This window comes from Camelina sativa, chromosome 1, assembly GCF_030686135.1.
Source record: "Camelina sativa cultivar CO46 ecotype springtype chromosome 1, ASM3068613v1".
NCBI classification, from domain to species: Eukaryota; Viridiplantae; Streptophyta; class Magnoliopsida; order Brassicales; family Brassicaceae; genus Camelina; species Camelina sativa.
Window position 1 is genome coordinate 1364826 of NC_141880.1, and position 26513 is coordinate 1391338.

Sequence of the window (26513 nt, forward strand, 5' to 3'; positions counted from 1 at the left end):
ATCGTTCTTTTCTTCGTGTGTCTAGTTCAATCGAACAAACGAAGACGCTCCGTTTGAACTGGGGTTTGTGCTGTTCTCTGTCGGGTTGTCATCGTGTTTGTAAGAATGGTTACAGAATCCAAACTTAGGATAAACGTTGGATCTGAAGCCAATCGATCGAGGAAGAAGCGTGGAGCTGAAGAGGTAGAAGAGCTTGATCAGGCAAATACGAATAAGAAGAAGCAAAAGATGGATCGCGATCGCGAGTTGTTGTCCTTGCATGATCTGTGTCTAAATTTACTAGAATCGATGAGAGACGAATGGTTAGGTTGGCGTTTTGAGGAGCTTGTCATTGAAAACCCTAATTATTTCTCTGTTATATCAAAGCCAATGGATTTCGTCACAATCAAGTCCAAACTCGCCAAGAATCTCTATCTCAATATTGCTGAAGAGTTTCCCAGAGATGTTCAATTAGTCTTCGAGAATGCGATTCGCTATTATCCTCCTGAGAATTCGCTTCACAAGAACGCTAAGAAGCTTAAGAAGCTTTTTGAGTTGAGGTGGGAATCGGTAAAGACGAAGATAGCTTGTGGGAGAGTTACCTTGGGCCAAAAGGTTTCTCGTTTGATAAATCCAGTGAAAGAGCAGAGCAAAGAGGATAAGCCTGAGAGCAAATTCGAATTCGATCAAGGTTTAATGCCCTTATCTCCTACGAAGGCTCTTCGTGCGGCAACAATAAGGATTCGATTTGCAGATACTATCGTGAAGGCCAAATATAGAAAGCTTATCGACGAGAGTGGTGGTAACAAAGCTGATGTGATGATGAGAATGGAGAAAGAAAAGCAACTTTTAGAAAGAAGGGAACGTGAAGTGAAAGCTAGAATCGAAGGTGAGCCTAGAGCTGCCAGGTTGAAAGTGCTATGCAGGGAACGGCTTGCGTTAGAGGAGTTGGAAGAAGAAGCCAAATTCAATATTGTAGATAACTTGCAAACTATGAAGGAGGTGGTGAAACTCTGTGGTAGATCCTATCTGGCAAGAAGAACTCGGAGGATTGAAGAAGAGCTTGGTCTGTTTTTAACAATTGAGGATTATTGGCCGGAACTGGAAGAGATTAAGGAGGAGGGAGAAATCTAGTAGAGACTCCTACATAAACGTCTCGTGTAATTACTTTATGGCCAACCTTTCATTCAGCATTCAAGGAATCCTTGGCCGATTGTTCAATCCTAGTTCCTTAGTTGCTTCAGCTGACACAAGCTGTTATGTTATTGGTTCATTTTTGTTTCATAACAGTGTTTTGTTTTTGTTTTCTGGTTTTAAGTAAAACTATATGATTATGACAGGAATTAGAGAAGTTTGAGGCAAAACTGAAATAGGAACAGAAGCAAAATCAGTAGGGATTACATCACTTAAACTGGTGTTTTGTCATCTACATGCATTTCCTAAAGTAACGAGACTTAAAAAACATAGGAGTATATCACAATTACGATCACTTCTGGAGTTCACCATTTCTTCCCAGCAATCTCATGGCTCACGGCGTGTTCATAGCAAGAACATACTTAATTAACTTCAATCTGTCACAACCAGAGAAGAAAAAGGAAACTGAAATATATAGGCATCTATGGTAACTACAGTGGAACTATAAATCCAAGAGAGCTGGAAAATGAGTATCACCAAGTGAGATAAAGACAGATAACACTCAGATGCATCAAACAAGGTAAGAATTTGGTGAAGGATACAAAAGAGGATACAGATTCACACATAATTGCTCTGATGCTCCAGGTAAACTTTTACTGCAAGATCATCGGGATTTAGCACCCATTTTAAAGTCAGACCAGCCCACACGGTGATAAGGAGATAGAGAGGTGGTTTTAAATTGACTTACCTTCTTTTTAAGTTAACTCCTTTTCTGTTGGATTGTATCTATCTTCAAACGAATTTTGATTCCTAGGTTCCCGACTGCGGCGGTCATATGGATCATCCCTTCTGGTCCTGTAATCTGATGAACTCTTCTCACGAGATGATCTGTGGCTTTGATGATAAGCCTTCTTTTCGAGGCTATGCCGTTTGGTCCTTGTGAATTCATCATCTCTTCGATCACTGTGCTTGTCATCTCTTCGATCACTGTGTTTATATGATCTGTGACTCTTCTGTCTCTGCGAACTACCTGAATCATACTCCTTATGCCGGTTTACTTTATCTGTATTGTTTCTGCTATCCTTTGAATATTCAATATCTGCATGTTTCTCTCCATTCCATTGCTTATAGACTCTTGATGATGCATCTGTTAATGTTGATGGTGCAGTCTCGTAGCCAACGTCACTTTCTTTCTGATCGTTGCCTACAGAAGACGGGGATTGTAATGGCATTCCTTTCTCAAAACATCCAATCCCTCCTGCTAGCTTAATTTCTTCTGTATATCCTTCTATTATATCACGTAACACCTACAAAACAAAAGATTGAGAAAAATCAGTGAAAGAAGCAGATAATGTAAGTTTTTATTGCTAACTGAACTATGATCATAATGAAAGTATGATTTTAGAAGGGCCAGTTTTCTCAATCCCATTTCTATCCAAATATTCACTGATCATTTTGCATCAAAACATTCAAAACACAAGAAACTGTGATGACCATAGGCATTGAAAAGGAAACCGCTTCTTACCTGTCGAGGCGTTCGTTTCACCTTCTTACCACGGTATGACATTCTCCTACGCTTGTAATCTCTCTCTTCAGCTAAAAGCTCTTCTCTTGTCTTCATTTTATTCATATCCTACACCATTATAAACAATATATATATATATATACATATAGTTCAGTTCGTTCAATATAAGTTCCCTACAGTAATATTTGTTTCTTTCATGTTATATAACAGTTAGTTTAGTATTAACCTGATTTGATGAGCGTTGTCTCGGAAGACCATCATGATCAATAATAGGCTGGTAGCTAGAACGTCTTTTCCGTTCTTCCTCAGCTTTAGCTGTCATAACACCAAGCTCGGCCAACCTACAGATTGACAGAGACATTCATGAGGAATCAAACTCAGATCCAAACATGATATGATTAATAGCCTTTGAAAGATTTCAAACCTACCGCTGATATCTTGTTAGTGGTTGCGCATATCGTATCGCCCTTATTTTCCCTTCAAGCATGGATCTTTCATACAATGCTGCAACAGCTGCTGCAACACGGGACACAGATATCACCTGAGCACTGTCCAAAGTTTTGCCTCCTTCCCCACCTGAACTACTCTCGAAGGGCTTCTCCATCTTCCCATCCTTATTACTCAACCTTGCATCATCCAGTGTGGTTCTTTCTGACCGAAACAACATTATTTGAGAGGCGGATTCTAGTATGCACTGTTTTAACATATCTAGAGCAAAAAACTTGCCATTTCCTTCTCCATACAAGACAGCAAGTTGAGAAGCTAACCAAGAAAACACTCGAACCAAGACTGGACACTCAAATACTCTACTTTTGCAGCTCATAATCTTCTGCACACCAACAGCATTAACATCAGACTCCAACATAAATCCACAAGCTTCTTTCACAACCGGTTTCAAACACAACCGAAAGAGCAAGAATATATGATCTCTCATGTAAGTATCAATTATTACACCAAATCTCGTGGAAGTAACCAGAATCCATGAGCTCAACTCGCTCGTTTCAATCACATTCAAACCCAGAATAGCAGAAAGAACACTATAGGAATACGAATTTGGGTAATCCCTCCACTGATCAATCTCACTCTTTATTGAACAGAGATCAGACGGTAATATCCCTAGCATACTATTTTTCTCCTTCTCATCAAGAACTACCAAATCGCTACATTCCACAGATAGAACATTAGGAAGTGTTAAAGTTAGCTTTTTGCGATCGAGCTCAGAGAAGCTCACAGCTCCAGGACAATCTTTGTAGAAGAAACTAGTTCCAAAATCAGCTAACGCATCATCTAAGGAGACACAGAGATCACCACCATCGTCCTTCAGCTGTACTTCACAGTGTAACTCGAGTGTGTTCCGGTAACTACTTAAGGATCCAAGAAGGTGAGTGAGGTCAAGAGGATTTGGGCAACCAAGTGAATGGAGAAAGAGAGCTTCTGGTGGCATTAAGTGATTTGAATCAAAAGGGCAACGAACAAAACCGCCATTTCCGTCCTTCTGGAGAAGATGAGAGTGGTCTAAAGCTAGATTTTGAGAGAGAGAATCTAGGGTTCTTTGACATTCCGACAACAGAGACTGTAACGATGAGATAGTACCGGAGAGCTCGCGAATCGGCGGCGGAGATGGAGCGATGGGGTGAGTGTTAAGGTTTTGAAGTGGAGGTGGAGGAGGTCGAAAGAAGAAATTAGGATTAGGGTTTGGAGGAGGACGATGGTGGAAGAAGTTCAGATTAGGGTTTTGATAGTGCGGAAACGACGGTGGTCGATCCATGAGTTCCGACGACGGCGAACTTCACTGAAACGCTGTGAATTGAATTGTGTGATTCGAAACGAGACATTTCCTATATAAAGCCCATTTAACGAGGCCCATTAATCTCATTATCCGGTCCATATCCATATTCTATTTTTCTTTAAATAGATTAAACTTAAGCTTATTCGTCTGAATTGATTTTATATTATACGTTAAGTACATAATATGAGAGTCAGAGAGTAAGAGAAAACGTTTGTGAACTTTGATTATAATATTAATCTGTATTTTATTTATTTGTTAATATGTATTTGTTACACTTTACTAAATATTTTAAATAGTATATAACCATCAAATATAAATTATATATCCACAATTATTATTTCTCACTAATTTTATTCATTAACGATATCATCTTCAGGAGCAAACACTGTCCGAAGATATTTCACTGTGTTGATGTTCAACGCAAAAGCTTTAGCCAAAATATTTGGATCAATCGAAGGGTTCGACCCGAAAACTGCATCACCTACCGCGATCAAACCAGGATCTTGGCTCCCAACCGCCCCAATGGCAACCGCATTTGTCGTCCCGACATTTGCATGAAACTGTACCAATCCGATGGGAAAAACAAACACATCTCCTGGATAAAGAATTTTGGAGAAGAGTGTGTAGTTGTAGTCGTTCGACGACACAAAGCCGACTGAGAGCTTTCCCTTGATGACTAAAAGTATCTCGGAGGCCCGTGGATGAGTGTGCGGTGGGATTTGACCACCCGGGGAAAAGTCAATGCGGGCAATGGAGACCCCAAGAGTGTTGAGACCAGGGATATCAACGGGGTTGATAAAGGACCCAAGGCGGTTGCTGGTGTTTCCAGGGATGTTAAGGCCAGAAGCAAAGAAATCATTGGATGTTACTAGTTTTGGATCTTTGCAGAACCTTCCATTTACGAAAACTACGATTCAAAATTAATAAAGAACAAATCAGTTAAAGGTTTGTAATTAAATTTGAAAATGAAAGTTATATAGTAACGAACTGTGTGCTCGCCTATGTTTTCATGCCATATATTCTAGTTTGCAACTTCTATACAGATTTAAATAATTTGTTTTTATCTTAATTTTTTGGCAAGGTAGAGATTACTAATTTTAATAACTTCTTTTTTTTACGTTAATTATGATTTATTAGAGACTACCTCCATTTATATCCTGGACGCCGGCAACACAGTAGTCTTGAAGAGGAGATGGGTCATAACCAGATACAAACGAAGATGCTAAAGTCAGCAATATGATTTTAGCTACGAGAAATTGAAGACGACCTTTCATTTTTTTTTTTTGGGTTCAAATATAATTGCTCCTGTGGTTTTGATTTCCTTGTCTTTGTTGGATTAAGCGATAATGCATGAGAAACATGGATGCGCTATATATATACACTTATATAGTCAGAAAAAGTCGTCCAAAACTAACTTATTTTAGTTTACAAGTAAATTACATCTAACAATTATAGATTGATTTTGTTTGTACGTACGAATAAATATCAAGACCTAATAAAAGTAAATTATAAAATGTGGACATTCATGCATTCATTTTGTTTCTAGGTATGATTGTTTTCTTTAACATATGTTTATATGTTAATTAATGAAGTCTGACTGGTTATCAAATTAAGGTTTGATTGTTTTCTTTATGGTTTTTTTATTATCTTCTTCTTCTTCTTACTCTTCCTTTTTGTTTCTTGTATGAATAGTTAAGTTTGAAACAAATAGTTTACTTTTTATAATGAATCAAACTCGTTATAAGAAGACTAGCTAGCTAGCTTCCTCATAACAAATTTTAAATATGTTAGAATTCAAAGTATTGAAGTGTTGAATCCGAAGTTTTCCTAAATTACCTGGAAATTTCAAACGTGAGAAGATGTAATAACGAATTTATCATAAACATAAGCTACACACAAACTCTCTCCTAAGGAAATATGATCAAGTAACTATATTAATTTGTGTGATTATTGTTCAAGTAAATGATTATATCATCAATATGACTGCATATGCGAGTATAAAGTCTTTGGAGTTAAGAAAATGAACTTGGAATATTTTGTTATATACAAGCTAAAAATCCAGACGTGGCCAGTATTACTCTTTATTAAATTACAATATGATATAATAAAACACATTTTAATAACATAAACCATGTGCATCGCAAGCTCTAAACTGTAAATGAATTTGGAGTCCAATATGCAGAGAACAACATAATCCTTAATTAGTGTTAAGCCCCTCTGTAAGAGTGTTTTGCTTCCATGAATACTGTGTAGTCTGTGTTGTGTCTATAATATGTAAAGTAATTTAAAACTATAAACCATGCCTTCTCTGTTATAAAGATTAAATTATGTTTGTTTTGGTTATAGAGATGGTTTTTTTTTTAAAAAATATCACAATGCGTTTTCTACATGGACGTTCTTGAAGCGATTTTGTAACACGTTATTAAGATCTCGTAGGACATTTTCAGGTTTGTGTCTTTTTCTTTTAACATTCCACTATGAGGTCCACAAACCTCTTTTTTTATTCCCATATCTCACTCACATCCTCTTAAATCTTAAACTAAAACATATGGCTTACTTATTCATTAGCTTTATTAATTTCTTACAGTAATTAGCACATTACAATCTTACATATTTTTATTTTGCGCACATTTTTGTTGTTTGTATTTCCTGTTATATATATATATATATATATATATATATATATATATATATCTAATCATCAGCTTATTCCGCCTAAACTATATTTGTCGTTATTATTTTAGACTAATCACGTATGTCATCTTGAGAAGAAAACACTGCCTGAAGATATTTCACTTTGTTCAAGTTCAGCGCAAAAGCTTTAGCCAAAACATTCGGATCAATCAAAGGGTTCGATCCGAAAACCGCATCACCTATCACGATCCTGCCCGGTTCCTGGCTCCCAGCCGCAGCAATCACGACCGCATTTGTCTTCCCAATATTCGCATGAAATTGTATCAAACCTTTGGGAGACACAAACACATCTCCGGGATAAAGAACTTTGGTGAAGAGCGTGTAGTTGTATTCGTTCAACGATACAAATCCAACGAAAAGCTTGCCCTTGATGACTAACAAGATCTCGCTGGCACGCGGGTGCGTGTGAGGTGGGACTTGACCTCCCGGGGCAAAGTCAATGCGAGCAATACCAACCCCGAGAGTGTTGAGACCAGGCATTCTTTCAACAGTAACGGCAGTAATTGTGGAGCCGGGACCGGTGCTGGTGTTTCCGGGGACGTTTAGGTCGGAAGTATAAAAGTCATTCGCCGTTACACGTTTTTGATCTTTACAGAACTTCCCATTTACAAAAACTGCGAAGCGAAGTAGTTAAATTTAAAGGGTTTGAGGTTTGAATAATATAATTTAGGTTACTCTGATTTTGACATATAAAATCCGGTTTAAAGAATATCAAATTAATGAGTCATATACAGTATGTGCAATATATAGATAGAGATTACCTCCATTTATATCGTCAACTGCAACACAGTAGTCTTGAAGAGGAGATGGGTCGTAACAAAATACAAACGAAGATGCTAAAGCCAACAATACGATTTTAGCTAAGAGAAATCGAAGACGACCTTCCATTTTTTTTGTTTTAATTTTTTCTAAAATAGAAATGTTGATTAGTATGATTTCATTTGTGAATTAAGTCATGCTGCATGAGAACATGCATGCGTTATATATAGCCAAGAAGTCGTCCCAAAACAGTTGGTTTTAGTTTACAAGTAAATTGCATCTACTATATAGATAATAGATTGATCGAGTTTTAATGTAATACAATGGACTTAAATCCAAGGCCCCAATACAAGAAAATTAAAAAATTTGGGACTTCCATGCATGCTTTGCGTTTTATTTATTAACTTTGTAAAGCCTGTCTGTTTATCATTTGAGTTTGTATAATAGTCTTTTTGTTCTATAGACTATAGTGGAGCTTGCGGTGTATTAATAACACAAATATAATCAAATTCATTTTTTATGCCTTATTTATTGATTTAAAATGTTAGTAAACCCTTACGTTGGTGTTGAAAAAAAAAATCTATTAACACATAATATCTTGTTTTAATTTACCCGCTTACAAAGTTATACAATAATTTGTAGCCAAACATGTGATGTACCTCCTTATTTATATTATCATCAATCCTCTAAAACCTTATTACCTTAAAAAATTTCTACGACCATAATGCAGGACCATACACTATCTGGAGAAATCTAACCAAGTTAGCGTCTAACTGAAAAGCTTTTGCCAAAACCTCTCGAGGAATCGAAGGGCTCGATCCAAAAACCGCGTCTGCGATCGTAATCGTGCCAGGATTCTGGCTCCCAAACCCAGCAAACGCAACCGCCCTTGTCCTCCCAACGTTCATTTGAAAATGTATCAAACCAATGGGAAACACAAAAACGTCTCCTGTTCTAAGAACCTTGGAGAACAGTCTGTTGTTGTCTTGGTTCGAAGAGACAAACCCAACCAGGAGTGTTCCTTTGGTGACCATGAGTATTTCAGAGGCGCGTGGATGTATGTGCGGTGGGTTTTGACCTCCCCGGGCAAAGTCTAAGCGAGCGAGGGAGACTCCGAGGGTGTTGAGGCCAGGGATTTTGTTGACATCCACCGTTGTGACATTAGAACCGATGAAGCTGGTTGTGTTTCCGGGGATGTTTAATCCCGAATAAGAGAAATCATTTGCCGTTACTGATTTTGGATCTTTACACACTTTTCCATTCACGAAAACTGCAAGAAAAGACTTGTTATAGCGGAAGCTAAAGAGATACTAGACCGAACACTAAACTATAATAGAGATTATACCTCCATTAGTTTCGTTGGCAGCAACACAAAAGTCTTGAAGAGGACTTGGATCGTAACAATACACAAATGAATATGATAAAGCCAATAAGATAACGTGAGCTACAAGGAGGCGAAGAAGCAATTCCATGATTTCTTTTGTTCTAATTAAAAAAATTGGGTACAAAGAGTGTTAGATGAGAAGCATATAGGCTAATTATATAGCACAGATAAATTCATTGAATATATATTCATGTTATTTTTTCGTTACAAGTCAATTACATCAATCTACTACTGATGATCTAAATGTTTGAGCTGTAACATTGAATATTTGATGTAATTGTGATTCTGATTTGCTTTGATGATCAGAGTAGACACTTAACATGTAACCAAGCATTAGCCATAAATTTCTTTTAATTTTAGAAGTTAAAAACACCGCACATTTACGATCATGAACGTAAACCACACACAAACTCTACTGATTAACAATGACCACAGTATTCATCGTAATTAAATTTCGGTAACAAATGTAATTATAAACATCTACTTCATCCCCACTGTACCTAAATCATCTTCTTGAGTTACTTTCAAACAGAGTTCTCTGTTCTCTCTGTTTTTAAATCGTACGTACTAGGCAGGCTCCTTCTGTCTGTTGAGTTTCGAGATGTCTATGATGAAGGTCTCAGTTTCATCCCGAACATGATCAATCTCTAAGATTCGTACACCACATGACATGCTAAGACGAAGAAGCCATGAGAAGAGGTTGAACAAACTGTAGACACCGAAGCCAAGGACTAGAATCCATGAGAAGACTTTCCAGCTTGACTATACCAAAAGATATGAAAATTTTTAGTGATAGTAGTAAAGATTCCCAATAGAGAAGAGGGGAGCTCCACAAGGCTTCAGCATTTATAAAACTTAAATTTCTTGCGATAACTGACATTCCTGAACGAGGAGGGGAGTGGACTTGAGCAATCTCTAAGATACAATCTAAACGTTTACACCAAGATAAGAGATGTTCGACCTAAATCCAAGGAACGTTTGACCGAAGGCAGTGTCGAGGTCTAGCGACATTGTTGACGGCATGACGGTATTGACCTTTTGAAACGAAGAGGATTGCTTCAAAGTTGAGGGTAACCTTAACAATTTAAGGGTAATTCGGTCGTTCGTATATTCTAGAATCTAAAAATCAAAGTCGAACGCTCAGACTAGCTTTCGTTTCAAGCGGTTGGGCGATTAGTAATTGATTCAGCAATCAACGCATCAGATTAGAGTAAACGGGCCAGGGAAAACGAAGAATCAATAGCATTCTAAGTAAACAAATCCATAAACACAGAGGCTCGACAAATTCTTAGCTTTCTACAAATTTCAGTTGTTTCTCATTCCAAGAAAAACAACAAGGTTACGTTCCATGAATGAAAAACAGAAGTACAGAAGTTACCAAACCAAATCATCATCAAACTCTTTCTCGAAAAATATGGCTTAAACAACAGTACACATGACAAACTTAAAAATCCGAAAGCAATTATCAAATATTCATACAAGAAAATTATTTTCATTTCTCTAGCAAGACAAATTGCATCAAAAACTAGCTGGGGAAATTACTTGAGCAGAGCTACTCTAAAGTCAATATCATCAATCAACGTTGCAGGAGACAAGCCAGACACTTTTCACAAACAGTAACGAGTAAAAAGAAGAGTGATCAAGACATAATTTATCAATTCCAGAGATAATCGAGTAACCATTATCCAATAACCCATTAAAATAAACGCAAAATAGAATCTAAAAGTCTCACAATTTCAACATATTCATTCATACTCCCAAAACGTTTGATAGAGAAACAAAAAAAAAAAAAAAAGGCAAACCAGTAGTATTTTTTAACGGTAACTCTTCTGGAAACGAGCACGAGCACCACGACCACCAAACTTCTTCGGCTCGCACCTCCTCGGATCCGCAACAAGTAGAGTCCTGTCGTACCTCACCAAGATATCCTTAATCTCCTTCTTCGACTGCTCATCCACATACTTCTGGTAGTAAGCAACGAGGGCCTTTGCAATGCTCTGACGGATTGCGTACACCTGGGATGTGTTACCACCACCGTTGACACGGATCCTCATGTCAACTCCGGCGAAACGGTGTTTTCCGAGGAGAAGGATTGGCTCGAAGATCTTGAATCGGAGGATCTCTGGCTGATGAAGCTCGATCGGAGAACCATTGAGCTTGATCAGACCAGTACCACGTTTGCAGTGGGTGACGGCAACGGCCGTCTTCTTCCTTCCGAAGCATTGAACGGACTCTTTCGCCGGTTGGGTCGCCATAGCTAGGGTTTCGTGATTGTGTGCTTCCCTGCGGCAAAATCGTATATATGAGAGAAGAAGGAACAAAAAACCCTAATTCAGCATGTATAAAAGAAGCATCAGGCTTTTATAGGTCCATGTGGTTATGGGCCTAATTGTAAGGCCCATTAATGTAGGGTAATAATACCATGGGCTCTCTTATATATGGATATGATAAATCGGCTGGATTTTCTGGTTAACCGGGCGGGGGGTTTCGTTCAATTTCGAAGATTGGCAAACCGATGCTGGCTTTCACTATGACACTGGTAATGTGGTCAACCACCAGATTCAGATTTACAAGATGGGTGTACATATTTGGTTAAGAAGTTGTCAGATTTGCGGACCTAAACGATGGTTCAAATGATGGATATATATATATATATGTTCTATGTAATGTTACATTGAGATATTCCACATGTTCCGCTAATGGAAAACATAGGATAACACAGCCAGCTTGTTTTATATATAGTACACAGCTCAAATAATAATAATCTTCTCTACCTCTGATAATTTTATCAATCTTTCTGCTACTAATTCTCTTCGGGTTTTTTTTATTTACAATGCCGGTTTCTCCTGTGTTTTTTTTAATTTTCTTTCCCTCATTGTTCATCTGTCATATGGGAATTCTAGGTCGTTTTCTAACACCTTAAAGTGTTGTGGCTGCTGTCCAGAGCAATGGAGGTTCCACATTTTGAAGTATGACCTCTCTAAATTCTTCACCTGCAACCAAGAGAACTCTTTGGTTAAGAGGAACAAACCAAAGGAGAGACGAAATAGAGACAGAAAGTGTTTCCCCGACTAACCCAGCGCATGGTGTCGAATAAAGGACAGGTTAAGCGGGTAGCCTTCAGTTCCTTAGTCAGTGCCTCAAGCTTTGGTTTGTTCAGTGCCAAAGCGACAGCCTTCTCTTCGTACTCCTCCAAGCTGTTTCACAATTGTTTATGAATATCTCATCAACATACATGAAAACAGAGGACACTGAACATAGTTACAAGTTGGTTTGTGCTAAGACGTACTTGTTAACTATCATCTCATGGCCCAGACCAGTTGCAAGGCAGAGTGATCCAGCCACTCGAGTTGCCATTTTCTCAAGTGGTAATGTTATCATCGGTACACCAGCCCACAGCACATCTGTTCCTGTTGTGTGTCCGTTGCACAGAGGCCTAATGACGGGACAGGGTAGGGGAAGGTAAACTTGTGCAAAAATAGTTTTGTGTTGTTTTTAAAAATATATTTTTTAAGTACAGATGAAAACGACTTGAGAGGCAAAAGAACTCACGTGTCGAGGATTACATCAGCAAGGACACTTCGCCTGATATGTTCACTCTTCATGGCAACATCAGTGAAGATAATTTGATCAGACTGTACACCTTGGGCAGCAGCATCTGGATACCATGTCAGAAAATAAGGTTATAAAAGACGCAGGAAGAAAGAAAAAAAAGGCTAGGCTAATGATGGAACCACACATACATGTGCGAAACCTCATCTCTCCAGCTGCTGGAAAACGGAGAAGCCAAAGAGCACTGTTGGGTACTCGTTTAAGAATGTTGCACCTTAAAAACAAAAAGAAAAACAAATCAGTTTGCGAATGTATAAGTTTACGTCTCTACGAGCTACACAGTGTGATTTACGCTATCATGATGGTGTCAAGTGACATACGTGAATTTCAAAACAAACCTCAAAAAGCTTAGGGAAAACATTTACCAAGTATTAACGATCTCAGGATCCATTTTGTACAATTGATTGAAGCATGCAAATATGAATTTGTCTTCGGGAAGTCCATAATCTGATCGCTTGGGCTTAGAATTTGGATCCAAGACATCCTGATTTTTCTGCTAGTAGCATTTATACAATGAGTTTTTGTAATAAATGACTGCGGAACTGATGAAAATGTACAAATAAAATAGTAGAGATAACTTTTCTCAGAGCTTACCTGCTTGTAATCATTGACAAAGTAGCAATGGGGAAGATGGACCAGCTTCTCTGAGTAAATATGTGCATATTGCAGAGGAGACACAAACTGAAAAGTAAAAGAGAGTAACCAGTTATAACATAGACAAAAGAAGGTTGGAAGGAAAGAACATGTTCTGAATAAATCTGGAAAACTCTAATTCAGTTGCAAACCTCATCAGTCACTAGATAGTCAATATAGGTTGCCCCAGTAGTACCCGGGAAGCCCATATATGAAACCTGGATCGGTGCAGGTTGCATGGCAAAAATTTCATTTCTAGCCCCCTGCATAGATTAAACCACGCAAATGTTACCAAAAACAATTCCATAGGAATGGTATTGGGTACCTTTACAGGGTAAAACGTTTCTGAAATGTTTAGAGCATGCCTTGGTGTAACCGTTTAGATTAATGAGGATCTGGATTTTGTCTTCATTTATAATTTTGGCGATAGCATCAGATGACATAGCAGAAACGTCCAGGAAATGCTCAGCTTCTGACTGGATACGCTGTCTCCACTCAGTATTATCATTTGCACTCAATGCATAGCAGAAAACCTGAAAAAAATGTGATTTGCTTTGCTGAAATCCCAAAACAGGATAGGCAGATATAGAATGATATACCATCAATTACTATATTCCTATATTCCACACAGAGTATCTGATCGGTTCCATAAATTCTCCCATCAGAAGAACTAAACCTAGCATGCACGAATTCTATAGCCTCACTACAAAACACTGGGCTGTAAAACCTAACTCTCGCCATAAAATCAGAGCAGACCTAAGAAATGGATTAAATATCCAAATGCAGGGTACAAACCTCCACGTTTTCTCTGTTGTGCATCCCAAACACTGATCCCATGAGGTGTGACAATGGATGATTACCAAAGTCGCTGCTCACATATCCAATCCTTAATCTCTTAAATCCTCCCTCACGTTTTACAGGGAGCCCAGATGGATGCGTAAAAGGAGGTAGTCCAAAACGAGAAGCGATTATGGAACAGTGTGCAGCATATTTACGACTGAAAATACAGGGGATTTCTAAGGATTACGCTTATACACAAATATAAAATAAACATGTACTATCGGGAGCATTGAAAACCAGTCTCAAACCTGATTTCAAGGGCAAGAATAGGATCAATAGGATATGCTATCGCATGGAAGGGCTGGACACTTGGAAGGACCGACATCTGAAGATAGGATCAATAGGATATGTCATCACCTTAATCTGTAATAGCATACAAAATATTAAAAAAATTGTGTGCCGTAAGTACTTACATTTATTTGCCTCCTAATAATGCTTTCAACTTCAGCGAACATTTTGCTGCGGTCTTCCCAACAGCATACACACTGGTACAGCAGCACGAAAAAAGAAAACATTAATGGAAGACGAAGGTTAAGTAAACAAGAGCTAGGAAATAGAGACAGAAGCTATCATATCAAACGTGTGATATCAAACTACGAAAAAGAAATACCTGCAAGGTGTGCAGAAGATTGCACGTTGCTTCTGGGAAGTCTGGTCGTAGTAGCAAGGCCTGCTTATAGCTCGTAATGGCAGCTTCCACATGCCCACTGCTTATGCAAGAAGGTCCAACAAATAAATAAATAGAAAAACAAATATTTTTCTGGTTGAACATACTATCTCCGCAGTGAAAAGGTGGTCATTAACTCATTGTAATACTGCCACATCTTGAATGTTCTAAATCCCAGAAAACAAGAGCCTAACACGTAACCACCTTAAAAACTGTACGTAGTGGTACAAAGGCTTCTAGTGAAGTAGGAAAGTTGTCAATAATTTTAAGAAATATGACACCATAAGCTATTCAAGAACGGTGAAATACACAAAATTCTTCTTGAGTAAGATATTTTCCTTCAGGGCAAAGATATTTTTGCTATATTGTTTAAGTAAACGGTATTTGAACATGTGCCTGAAATACATAATAAATACAAGATACAGACAATGGTTACCTATCCTTGTAAGCTGAGGCCAGGTTCGCATGAGCTTCAGCCATTGTAGGCCGGAAATTAATAGCATGCATGTAATCCTGAATTGCTTCGGTTACCCTCCCAATCTCTTTGTAAGTATTCCCTCTATTAACCAGAGCATCAGCTGCCAATGGGTCAATACGAAGAACCTCATTATAGCAGGATATAGCATCCGAGTAATTTCCCTGCAGTAAAGGAGCAAAACAAGCTAAATTCGTCAAACATGACAAGACTACAAAAATGATTAAACATTGATAATGGAGCACATAACCACCTGTTGCTTGTAAATTATTGCAAGGTTATTGAACGGAGCAGATAGCCCTGTAGTTACAGCCAGAGTGGCCTTGAATAATGAGGAAGCAGGACCCATCATATTCCTGTTCAACGTTGTGAAATGGAGTTTATGGTAATTTATAATATTTTCTATCCAGCAAGAAGAAAGAAAGGAGCACGTACCACTCCATATAAATATTTCCAAGGTTGGCCATCGCTTGTGGATGATTTGGTTGCAAAGCCAGACATTGCTGCAGTATAACCACAGGTTTGTGAGTAATATGCAAATTCACTAGTAAGTCACAGATGGAAACCACACATACATTATAACATCGGATAGCTTCATCAACTCGCCCAATATCCTTCAATGCATTACCCTTCAAGTTGCAAATACAAAAAAGATCATGTTAGAATACAAGAAATATAGTTCAGATAAAAACACAACATAATGTTTAGGATTAATGCTAACCAAGTTGTTGTAAGCCTCTAAAAATAGGGGATCTCGGGAGATAGCCTGCTTGTAGTGTCGAATTGCTAAATCTAGTTGACCTTGCTCATAGTATATACTGGCTATATTGCCTGCATTTTAATAGTTATAGGTCAATAATGAATAAGACATCACGCATTTACTTGAGCAAGTATATTTTATTTCAGCTAAGCATTTAGTTGATCAAATAACACTCACCAAATGCCATTGCACAATTTGGCCGCATCTGTAAGGCATGCTGGTAACACATGATTGCTTCTGTAGGTCTTCCGAGAGCCTTAAAAACAAAGAAAAATAAAATTTTGTTTTTAAAATTGTCCAGATACTCAACCTGAACATATCTTAATACATTAAACGTAAACATACCTTATACACGTTTCCTAGATTTAAATATGCATCAGGGAATGCAGGTTTCAACTTCACAGCTTCCTGGTAAATTAAGAAAATCAGCCAACATAGTTAAAGCATACAGAATATAAACTGGGGAAAAAACGCACAGATTACACTATGTCGATAGGATTTTTCTAGGACAGAATGAAACATACCTTGTAGTATTGAAGGGCTCTATTGAGATCACCTGACTCCATGAAAAGACCAGCAAGATTCGACCATGCGATAGCAAATGTTGGTTGTATGCGAACAGCTTCAAGGTAACAACTGTATGCCTGCACAAAATATTACATTCTAACTATTTGGACTCTGGCAGAAGATACTGACTATAAGACTGACGATCATCCCTGCTTGCCTTTCAGTAACAACTTGATGTCTGTATTGATTGTGGATTATGACACAGTACAACACAGAAAAATGAATGCATCTATTAGTACTTGCAGTTGATAAACCCGTAAATAGACTACAGATGTGATGCTATATTACTAGAGCATCACGTCACCGTCCATTTAGATATAATTTATTTTGATTCAATTACAAATTCTTCTGCAATGAAAAACTTCTAATCAATCAATTGTAACATTGAGGCCACATCCAATCCATAACTAAATCACAAGACAATTGCAGATAATATTTTTTTAGTGCTGGAATACAGGAACAGAATAACTTAAAATAGTTCAATCCACAAGACTTACTTCATGAATCAATCCTTGAGCCTTCATCAGATTCCCCAGATTACTATGTGCGTCAACCTGAGAAAATTTTAAATTACCAGGTGAGAAGACGAACCAAAGAAGCTAGACAGTGAATATCCCAGAAGTAGCGAGACAGGAAACGGTGAAAACTTAAATAGAAGGCTCATAAATCATATTACCAGAAGTGGGTTCAAGGAGAGGGCCTGCTGACAGCATTGTGTTGCCTCGCTGAGTCTTCCCTTACGCATGTATGCACTTGCCAAGTTCGACCAAGCATCAGCAAAGTTAGGCCTCAGCTGAGAATTAGATCAAAAAGAAAGTATTAGCAAGAGGAAAATGAAGAAAAAGTAACAAAAGCATTATAGGTTGAGAAGTGAACAGAAGAAACCGAGAAGCACTGCATATAGCACAACCTCAATTGCAATTAAGTAGTAGCGGATTGCTCGATCAGTGTCCCTTTTTTCCTGGAAAAGTCAGAACACAGATATAAGAAGTTATATACTGGCAATAACCAAAAATGATCAACCAAAGTCCAAGCCATTCACCTTCCATGCGTTTGCCATGTTTCCATAACACTCAGCAAACTGAGGTTGAATACGAAGAGCTTCTTCGTTTCTAGCTATGCACATATCATACTCTTGGAGCTGCAGGACATATATATAATACACGAGTAAACAAACTAATTCATTGAAAACAAAGAGTAATAATGATGACTAATGTGATAAGGAGAAAAAACAGTACCTGGTAATAGATAGCACCAATAAGAAGAAGATTATCAGTACGTAATGGGTTTCTCTGGTAAACCATGTTGCTGTGCTCTAAAGCTTGTTTGAAATCGCCTGCTTTGTAAAGCTGATGAGCAAGACCCAGGCGTACGTCATCATCACCTGTACGAATACAGTTACAGTTACCAGATACAAAAGCTCAGATAATAACTAAACAAAAAAGTAATAAGCTTTTTTTTGTTTTTTTTTTTTATCCCAAAACGAGAATAAACCAAAATAACCAAAGCTAAAACACTTTGCACGGCCAAAAGTAGAATACCCAAAAGTCAAAGAAGAAAATCACAAATTGCAGTTAGTAGCAAGTTTGGTTTCACCAAATCTAAGATCTTTTGAATATTCACATACCTAGAATTGGAAAATTAGATCGCAAAACCTAATGTTCATAGTAAAAAAAAGAAAGATGGAAGCTACCACACAAGGATCAGAATCAATTCAGCTGCGAATAAACAAAGCAAATACACACACACACACACAAACAAACAAAAATTAAAGTTGGGAGACAAATCAGAACCTTCATGAGTCTTATTAAACTGCTGGAGAAGACTCGAAGAAGAGGAAGAAGAAGCAGATAAATCAAGCTTTCTAGAGAAGAGTTCATCAACTCGATCCGAAAGAAACACAGGTCGAGAGATCATCGCAGCTCCGTTCTTAGACGAGATCATCGCGTCTTGATTAAATTAAACACCAATTCCACCACAGATCACAAGTCTCCGGGACTTGGCCGGAGAATCAAAAAAACAAAACGATGAGAAGAAGAAGATGATGAGAAAAGGGCAAAAACCCTAAATCAAAATTCCTTTTCCCCGAAAAAAAAAAAAATAAAAGCTTGTTTTAGCTTTCTTCTTCCTCTTTAGCTTTTTGTCTCTTATATTTTGCTTTTTTTTTCTATTTCCTTTTTTCCAACCAATCAAGATTGCACACATATAATTGGACTTCAATGTTTGACACGTGTATATTTCAACGCCGTTGATCTACGGTTCAGGTCAAAGAGTCAACAAAAATATGGGCACAAAACCAAATCCTTTTGTCTTTTAGTAAACACGTGTCTAAGACGCAACAGTGTTTACTTCTCAAAGGTTGTAATCTACAATCCCATCAAAACAAATCTGTGTTTTTCCAAATATACATCCCGAATCAAAACGCATTAAATGTGCCAACAATAAAAACACGTTATTCTGATTGATTAATTACCTTAATAGTGAATATTTGAGAGGAAATAAAACACAAACTAAATTACCTCTCCCAAAATATTTACTCTCTCAATGCAAATCTTCCTTAAATAAGTACAGTATAATGCATATACTACATCGGCCAACAAAAATATTAGTAATTTTAGTATAATATAAAATGAAATTGGTCTTCTTATGTGATATCATGCAGTAAATAAATCCCACATAAATTCTTGAAGCCCACGATTGGCCTAAATCTATTTAGGGTTTTGTTTAGTCTTCAAGTATCTTATTATACACATAGCCTCTGCTTCAAGAAAAAGGGTTTTGAATTTTTAATAGTTAAGAATGAAGAAGAAGAAGATGACGATCTTAAGTCTTCCAATGGATTTGGTAGCGGATATTGTTTCTAGACTTCCCATGAAGTCTATGAGAGCTGTGAGATTAACTTGCAGAACGTTGAACACTTTATCCCAAAGTTCGAGCTTTACGAAGTTGCAGATTGGTAAAGAAGCAGCAGCAACAAGTGAAGGGGAGACTCGAATGATCATGTTGATGGATTGCAATCTCATTCTAATTCGTGTCGTCTTTAAAGGATTTGACATTGATCCATCTACAGAGCAAATAGGTAAACTCACTTGCTTAAACGATTCAGATCAAGTCGCAATATCTCAAGTATTTCACTACGAAGGTTTAGTGTTATGCATCTCCAAATACGGTACTAGTTTTGTGGTTTGGAATCCGTATTTGGGGCAAACAAGGTGGATCGAACCTAGATGTACTTACCGCAACCGCTTAGATGAATACGACAGTTTCAGTTACGCTCTCGGATACGAGAATAAGGAATCTTGTCATAGCTACAAATTGTTGAGGTTTATAGATTATGCCTATAAACACCTTTTACGGTATGAAATCTATGATTTTGACTCTGATTTATGGACGGATCTTGATGTTAGGGCTCCGCATTGGCGTATATTGTTTCATAACCGTGGCGTTTCCCTTGAGGGATACACTTACTTTTGTGATTCAGAAAGGTACTCAAGAGTGGAAAGAAACCATGGAATCAACGATCACATAATCTGTTTTGATTATACAAGTGAGAGATTTGGTCCGCTTCTACATCTGCCGTTTAGTGCCGGGTTCGCTGACTATGTGACTTTATCTTCTGTTAGAGAAGAGAAGCTTGCGGCTTTACTTTCACACAAAGACGTAAATCCTTATGAGAATGACATATGGATTACAACTACGATTGAGCCCCAAAATGTGTCATGGAGCAAGTTCTTGGCAGTGGATACGGAACCTCACGTTCTGAGTATAAAAGGCAGTTTCTTCATCGACGAGGAGAAGAAAGTCGTCATGTGTGTAAATAAAAAAAGACATTGGAACCGCCACACACTTGACATCGTTGGAGATGCTGGTGGATACTTTAGAGAATTAGATGTCGGAGAACCTGACTGTAGCAACTGTCGGCCACATGTATGCGCTTATGTTCCAAGTTCAGTGCAAATCAAGCAACCTGCAAGAGGCCAAAGGAAACAAGAAAGCTTTTAGAAAATTAAGCGTCAGATATGATCAAAATATGTTTGAGACTTGACGCATTTGCAAAAAGCGAATCAAGCAAGAGGATGATGGAAGGAAAAGGACGAGGGATATAGTTGCATTTTCTCTTCTTCTCTTTGAACAAAGATTACTCTACTCTTTTATGGATCCAAACTATTCAGGGTCAAATACCAAGAGTCAAACTATTCAGATATATTAAAAAAAAAAACCATAGAAAAATGCTACTTTGACAATTTTATTTTTCTAAAAAGAACTTTGAATTTTTATAGAATTTTGTCATATTATATTTCCTAGAAGATTCAACTATTCAATTATTAATTTCTTATATTAATTTCTTCATCGACGAGGACAAGAAAGTCTCCATGGGTTTTGATCACAGTCTTGGCCACAGAGTTAACATCATTGCAGAGGATGGGAACTTTAAAAAATTGGATCTCCTAGAGCTCGCCGAAAGAACATTTAGTCAACATTTTTGCCCTTATGTTCCAAGTTCAGTGCAAATCAAACAACATATTGGAGGCAAAAGGAAACGAAAAACCATCCTAGAAAAGCGTCGATATGACCAAAACATTTGAGACTTGCCGCCTTTATAAAGCGAACCAAGCAGGAAACTTATAAATCGAGAAAACGCGTCTTTCAAAACCTAGCTTAGGTCTTTCGTTTACTCTCTTTTTCTTCTCATTGAATAAGATTACTATCATTAATTAATTTGTTTCTTCCTGTCTTATGCAATGAAAAATCTGTTTGCTCTTTGTCGTAATACTTTTTTTTCCTCTATAAGCACCAAAGCTATGTTGAGAATCATGATGATCAAACAGCTTCCTTCTGGCTCTTTATCCTTATGGAGTCGTAAAAGAGTCTTTATAGTTACTCTACACAGAGATCTCATTGTCTTGATTTCGATTAAAATAATATAATTGTGGTTCAGATTCGGTCTAAATACTCAGTTTGTACAGTTCTAGTAAAATTAAGCTTTCTTGTATTCAGCTGCTTCTAGCTATTTGTGTTTCTTATATAGAGAAATTCAACACTAGTAAAAGAATTAAGCATCAGACTGGAGGGACCTGGTTCAACACTGGTAAAGACTGTTCTACTCTGGGAATTACACTTGTACTTCAAATTAAACTCTCTATTTGGTTTTCTCCCTTTCTTTGCAGATAATGAACAAAACTTTGATAACTAATACAGATTCAGCTGCGTCTTCTGATTTATGTATGTTATAGGGAGCTTCACAGAAAGCAGCAGAAGAAGATATGATAAACTAAGAGCTTACTATTGATGGTGGTTCTTCAGGCTCAGACCGGGGATTCTCATTGGATTGTCTAGCAGATATGACCTTGTCAATGGTTTGATCAGGGACAGCGATCCCTGTGGTTTCCATATCTGCAACTATGGCAATGGCTGCATCAAGTTCTCCAAGGTCCAAACACAACGTGATGATCTCATCGTACAACGGGCTGCAATAATAGACCCGGTATTCAGATGTCATTGTTTATAGTCAAGTTTAGTCATATTGAACGCCTTAGGCTAGCCTCTCTAAATGACTAAACCCAAAAGAGTGGTTGTAACTGAGTTACCTGCCAAAAGCGTAACCAAGACTGTGTGTCGTCTGCAAGATCTTCAAAAAGGCTGAAGGCATGGGAGCTCTTAAAGCAGCTCGTAATATCACCGCACAATCGCCAATAGTTGGAATTCCACCCAATTCAATCACCTACACAAACTCATACGTTTATTATTGTTATATTATTGGCATTGATCATAAAAAGTTATATGATAATGATTTAGAGGTTTGAAGGGACTCTTGCCTTTGTCATGAGTACAATTGCCAACTCGACTTCCCACTCTTGTGACCATTTCCTTGGAGTTTTGTTCTTAAAATCCTTCTCCCATGTCCAACCCCAAACATCTGCTATTGTATACATGTCAGACACGTCAAATACTTTCCTTTCCCTCATTTCTTTGAATGCTTCGAATGGGTCCTCAGGGAACCAATCCTCATCCGCATCATCCTGATGAATGTAGTTAGCATTGACAAACACGCTTAAAATATCCTATTCATGAACATGTGACTAATCAATTCATAAACATATACATAAACACACCTCAAGTGTCATACGAGATGCCCTCTTCCCGCGTTTCTTTGTTCTGTTTGCTTCATCAGATTCTTTCAAGAGTTGGACTCCAATCATTTGAAGATGCTTCTTAGCTTCAGCTGCCTTATTCTTAACTAAATCCTCTCCTTCTGCTCGATTCTCAGTTTCTGCAACTACCACTTCTTCCTCTTCATTTTCATCATCATCCTCATCCCCTTCCTCCTCATCATCATCATCCTCATCATCATCAGCTTCTTTTGCAACATCTTTACTTGTGTTCTCCGACTCACCTGTAGCTATTGTTTCAGCTGTTTCCTTGGATTCAACTGAAGTTTCAATGAAGCCTTCTCCAAGAAACCGACGTTTCCAGAACTCTGTGTCTCCTTCATGTAGCTTGATTCGACATATTAATTCGTCTACTTCTTCATCAACCTATATATAAATATGAGATTTATTACATGCGTGAGTACTATGAGTCAAGATACATGTTTTCCCAACTGAAAGAAAGGAGCACAAATTTACCTCCTCCTCTTCTTCTTCAATTGGAGGAACCCAAAGAGGTCGACCTCGAGATTTGTTTATTCTCCTTGCTTTTTGGACTCGCTGGTAAAGAACATTCCTTGTTCCATCAATTGGCAAACCCTGAGCTTCAAGTTCTTCCTTTAACTCTGAAACAACCATCTTGCTTGCTGCTTTCGGCTTCAAAAGATTCTGTGCAGGACCTCTTATTATGTTTCGTAATCTCTCCATCACTCTCATGTAATCAGATTCTGATACATCTCCTAGAACTGGAAGACCTTCACTCTGTAAGGTTCTATAGAGCTTCCTATGGTGAATTTTCCAATCTTCAAAGCATCTCTGTTTAAAAGATGTTTCAATAGGATTTGAGTATATAAAACCAGAAGCATCGGGATCTAAAGGAGTTTTCCCTTTTCGAGGTACCCAACGCTTGCGCTCACCAGTAAGCCCCCCTTCCTCTATGTACCTAAAAATGTTTACAGAGTGCGAATCTTAGTATATCAAGACAACAACAAGTGAAAGAACACATACTTTCTTTCAGACAATTAGAACAGAGCATTAGAATATAACTTGTAAAAAGTTAGAGTCAAACGACACAGAACTCCAGTTTTTTACCTTGCTAAATAATCAATCTCATAGCCAAGTTCAGCTTCTTCTTGCAATGGTTCAATCCATGAGCTGACTAGTGTTCGATATTTTCTACTCATAATCATGGCTCGTGGAGGGATAGGTTGGTTATCTTTTCGCATTGCATCTAAAGCATCTATGAGCTCAACAATTCTTCCTGGTTCAAAGATAGAGAGTATCGTTTAAAGACAGTAAATTTACAAGGAACGAAGAAAAAAAAGCTTGTCACTAACACATGTCCTAAAAATTAACAAATGAAGGTAACACATAAAAGTATAAAAATAGAGAACCATAATTATAAATAGTTCTAATAATATATTCTCACAATGTCCCAGAAGGTGTTCAACATATGCCTCTGCATAATAGTATTTACACAGGTAGAAGTGTATGCGTACCTTCTCGACACAAAGCCCGAAGATACAAAGAGAGAGGATCCTCAAAGTTCCCTGCATTGTGTAAAACTACCGTTCCTCCTTCAAATTTTTTCAGCGCTCGAAAATGTCTAATTGCTTCCTTCACAACACAATATTTCGTGAAGCACTCAACTAAGAGGCTGAAATGGATCATTATACAGATCATATTAGGGGGTTATACAATAGAACGGGTTGAAATGCAAACTGGGTATAAATGAGTGCAAGACAGAATGAAATAAAGATTCTCTCACGCGTAAGTCTTCACGTTTGGCTGCACACGTTTGTGGTCCTCAACCATCATTCCAAGTAGTTCAGCAACATCTTGAACCCTGTGATTCATGCAACAGGCTACTTAAAACTTTGTCCACTTTTAAGATGAATGTGTGCAAATAAACCTCATATGAATTACCTATCATATGACTCGGCTCTTGTATAGGCTTGAATCACCCAGTTATATGTCTCAGTGTTGGGCTTCATAAAAACTATCAAATTAAGATTACATCAACCTGTTTCAGAAGCCATTACACAACAACTAAACAAAACATTTGAAGCAGGAATCAGCTGAAAAAGAAAACAAACCTTCGCCATACTCCATATTTTCAAATGTCGCATAAGCTACCTCGGGAATCCCACATGTAGCCTACACAATGGAAGCAAAGAAAAATCATATTTGATAAAAAGAAAGAAAAAAGGCATAACCATCTTAACCAGACAAAGAAGAAGCGTGAGTATACTTTCCAAAACACCATGACAAACCTGCACACTAAGAAGACAGTTGAAATGAAAGGTTGTCGCCATTCTACCAGCTGCCTCCATTTCGTACGAGATGTCTAAGGCATTAGAATAATCTCCAGCTTTGCAATCTTCTTCAATCATCAAATCATAAAGCTCATCAGTTGCTCTCATCCCACCTCTAGCACCCTTCAAGAAAACTTTATTTGCATCTTCCAAGTGATTGGTTCTCATGAGCTCCTCTATTAAGAAAACCACAATCCAATTATAAACGATTACTCAATAACCCCAAGCATGGTAGACACAAAAGAAATACAAGCATTTGATTCTAACAAATAGTCTTGGTAAGAGAGAATACCAACAAGAATGAGCCAAGCCTGACGAATGTCATAGCTAAGCTTTTCCATAGCGGCAAGGATTTCTAAGCCTCTCGTAGCGTTTCCTTTTGAACCAGAGAGTCGAACCAAAGCAATCATTGTTTCAGGAAGCGGACGTTGGCCTGCACCTAGCTCCTTTCTCAGCGAGTGCATCTACAATCACACACACCAAACAAAGAAAAGTGTTCATCTTTCACTTCAAACACACCCAAAAAGCTACGAGAAAGAGGAAAGTTCCAATTTGGATTAAAAGTCTTAAACCATAGCTCAAGTTCAATAAAGCAGAACAATGCAAATTCCGATAAGAGTTTTAGGCTTTTAGCATTGAGTGACTTCTTAAACGAAATAAAGTATACATCTTTCATTTACCGCGCCTTGTTCGTCGCCGTTAAGAGCGTGAGCAACGACCAAGCCATGGAAAGAACGAGGTCCAGGGGTAAGCCCAGCAGCAATCATGTCATAGATAACCTCGGATACACCTGAAGTGTCTCGATTTCTAGCTCTTTCCATAAGCTCATCCATAAAAGTGAGGCGGAGACTCCTCTCCAGGGCTGAGACAGCTTCACCGCTTCCGAAAGACGAGGAGGAGTCGTCATTATCTCCTCCTTCGCCGCGTTTCTGCTTCCTCCTCCTCCTCGGCTTCTTCTCCGGCGCAGAAATTGAGCAACGAATAGAAGATAAACCGGCGGTGCGACGAGGAATTGGGTGGATTGAGTTTGAGGGAAATGGAGGATTGAGGAAGAAGAGTGACATTTTTTTTTGTTTCGGCCAAAGTCTTTAGATTTTTTTTTTTTGTTACTGGGGAATGAATGGATAAAGGAATTTGAAATTTATCTTTTAATTAAACGGGGACGATGATCATGTGCAGATCACGTGAATAAATTTGTCTTCCAAATTTTATTAGTTTTATCGAACCAGATTGC

General features: G+C 37.9%; 8 protein-coding genes and 1 pseudogene across 9 annotated transcripts; 2 read left to right on the forward strand and 7 right to left on the reverse strand.

The window, feature by feature from the left end:
* Positions 1–105: 105 nt before the first annotated feature.
* Positions 106–1113, forward strand: LOC104703275 (transcription factor GTE12-like). The gene has a single exon (XM_010419283.2). It carries the CDS (start codon positions 106–108, stop codon positions 1111–1113), a length of 1008 nt encoding a protein of 335 aa, XP_010417585.1.
* A 218-nt stretch (positions 1114–1331) lies between these two features.
* LOC104699106 (U11/U12 small nuclear ribonucleoprotein 48 kDa protein) lies at positions 1332–4461 on the reverse strand. Its single transcript, XM_010414480.3, has 5 exons — positions 3067–4461; positions 2865–2979; positions 2639–2746; positions 1862–2420; positions 1332–1769 (listed from the first exon to the last, which is right to left on the reverse strand). The coding sequence occupies exons 1-4, from the start codon at positions 4404–4406 to the stop codon at positions 1869–1871; spliced, it is 2115 nt and encodes a 704-aa protein (XP_010412782.1). The 5' UTR covers positions 4407–4461; the 3' UTR covers positions 1332–1769; positions 1862–1868.
* A 193-nt stretch (positions 4462–4654) lies between these two features.
* On the reverse strand, positions 4655–5772 carry LOC109129332 (germin-like protein subfamily 1 member 3). Its single transcript, XM_019237368.2, has 2 exons — positions 5572–5772; positions 4655–5334 (listed from the first exon to the last, which is right to left on the reverse strand). The coding sequence occupies exons 1-2, from the start codon at positions 5699–5701 to the stop codon at positions 4778–4780; spliced, it is 687 nt and encodes a 228-aa protein (XP_019092913.1). The 5' UTR covers positions 5702–5772; the 3' UTR covers positions 4655–4777.
* A 1202-nt stretch (positions 5773–6974) lies between these two features.
* LOC104703283 (germin-like protein subfamily 1 member 5) lies at positions 6975–8076 on the reverse strand. The gene is made up of 2 exons (XM_019237380.2): positions 7883–8076; positions 6975–7735 (listed from the first exon to the last, which is right to left on the reverse strand). The coding sequence occupies exons 1-2, from the start codon at positions 8007–8009 to the stop codon at positions 7173–7175; spliced, it is 690 nt and encodes a 229-aa protein (XP_019092925.1). The 5' UTR covers positions 8010–8076; the 3' UTR covers positions 6975–7172.
* Positions 8077–8440: 364 nt separating this feature from the next.
* LOC104699265 (germin-like protein subfamily 1 member 6) lies at positions 8441–9563 on the reverse strand. The gene is made up of 2 exons (XM_010414621.3): positions 9226–9563; positions 8441–9150 (listed from the first exon to the last, which is right to left on the reverse strand). The coding sequence occupies exons 1-2, from the start codon at positions 9350–9352 to the stop codon at positions 8594–8596; spliced, it is 684 nt and encodes a 227-aa protein (XP_010412923.1). The 5' UTR covers positions 9353–9563; the 3' UTR covers positions 8441–8593.
* Positions 9564–10900: 1337 nt separating this feature from the next.
* On the reverse strand, positions 10901–11755 carry LOC104699359 (small ribosomal subunit protein uS9z). The gene has a single exon (XM_019244255.2). The coding sequence runs from the start codon at positions 11517–11519 to the stop codon at positions 11079–11081; it is 441 nt and encodes a 146-aa protein (XP_019099800.1). The 5' UTR covers positions 11520–11755; the 3' UTR covers positions 10901–11078.
* Positions 11756–11889: 134 nt separating this feature from the next.
* Positions 11890–19148, reverse strand: LOC104699567 (putative UDP-N-acetylglucosamine--peptide N-acetylglucosaminyltransferase SEC). The gene is made up of 27 exons (XM_010414931.2): positions 18612–19148; positions 18057–18202; positions 17861–17959; positions 17729–17779; positions 17495–17611; positions 17316–17372; positions 16776–16895; positions 16597–16659; positions 16429–16507; positions 16213–16322; positions 16067–16120; positions 15927–15994; positions 15745–15847; positions 15453–15655; positions 14960–15056; positions 14763–14834; positions 14598–14674; positions 14305–14506; positions 13875–14042; positions 13662–13772; positions 13471–13557; positions 13242–13369; positions 13008–13090; positions 12817–12922; positions 12554–12700; positions 12341–12461; positions 11890–12257 (listed from the first exon to the last, which is right to left on the reverse strand). The coding sequence occupies exons 1-27, from the start codon at positions 18760–18762 to the stop codon at positions 12144–12146; spliced, it is 2934 nt and encodes a 977-aa protein (XP_010413233.1). The 5' UTR covers positions 18763–19148; the 3' UTR covers positions 11890–12143.
* A 473-nt stretch (positions 19149–19621) lies between these two features.
* On the forward strand, positions 19622–20934 carry LOC104699510 (F-box/kelch-repeat protein At4g33290 pseudogene; annotated as a pseudogene).
* A 910-nt stretch (positions 20935–21844) lies between these two features.
* On the reverse strand, positions 21845–26461 carry LOC104703294 (uncharacterized). 2 transcript variants are annotated; one of them, XM_087450178.1, is made up of 13 exons: positions 25960–26461; positions 25572–25743; positions 25238–25455; positions 25061–25121; positions 24891–24963; positions 24733–24810; positions 24464–24621; positions 24057–24225; positions 23445–23907; positions 22932–23354; positions 22635–22838; positions 22407–22540; positions 21845–22286 (listed from the first exon to the last, which is right to left on the reverse strand). In XM_087450178.1, the coding sequence occupies exons 1-13, from the start codon at positions 26341–26343 to the stop codon at positions 22091–22093; spliced, it is 2733 nt and encodes a 910-aa protein (XP_087306304.1). In that variant the 5' UTR covers positions 26344–26461; the 3' UTR covers positions 21845–22090. The 2 variants fall into 2 exon arrangements, with proteins under 2 accessions (XP_087306304.1, XP_087306307.1); XM_087450181.1 differs by lacking the exons at positions 25572–25743; positions 25960–26461 and having other exon boundaries at positions 24891–24987; positions 25238–25297.
* Between the last annotated feature and the right edge of the window lie 52 nt (positions 26462–26513).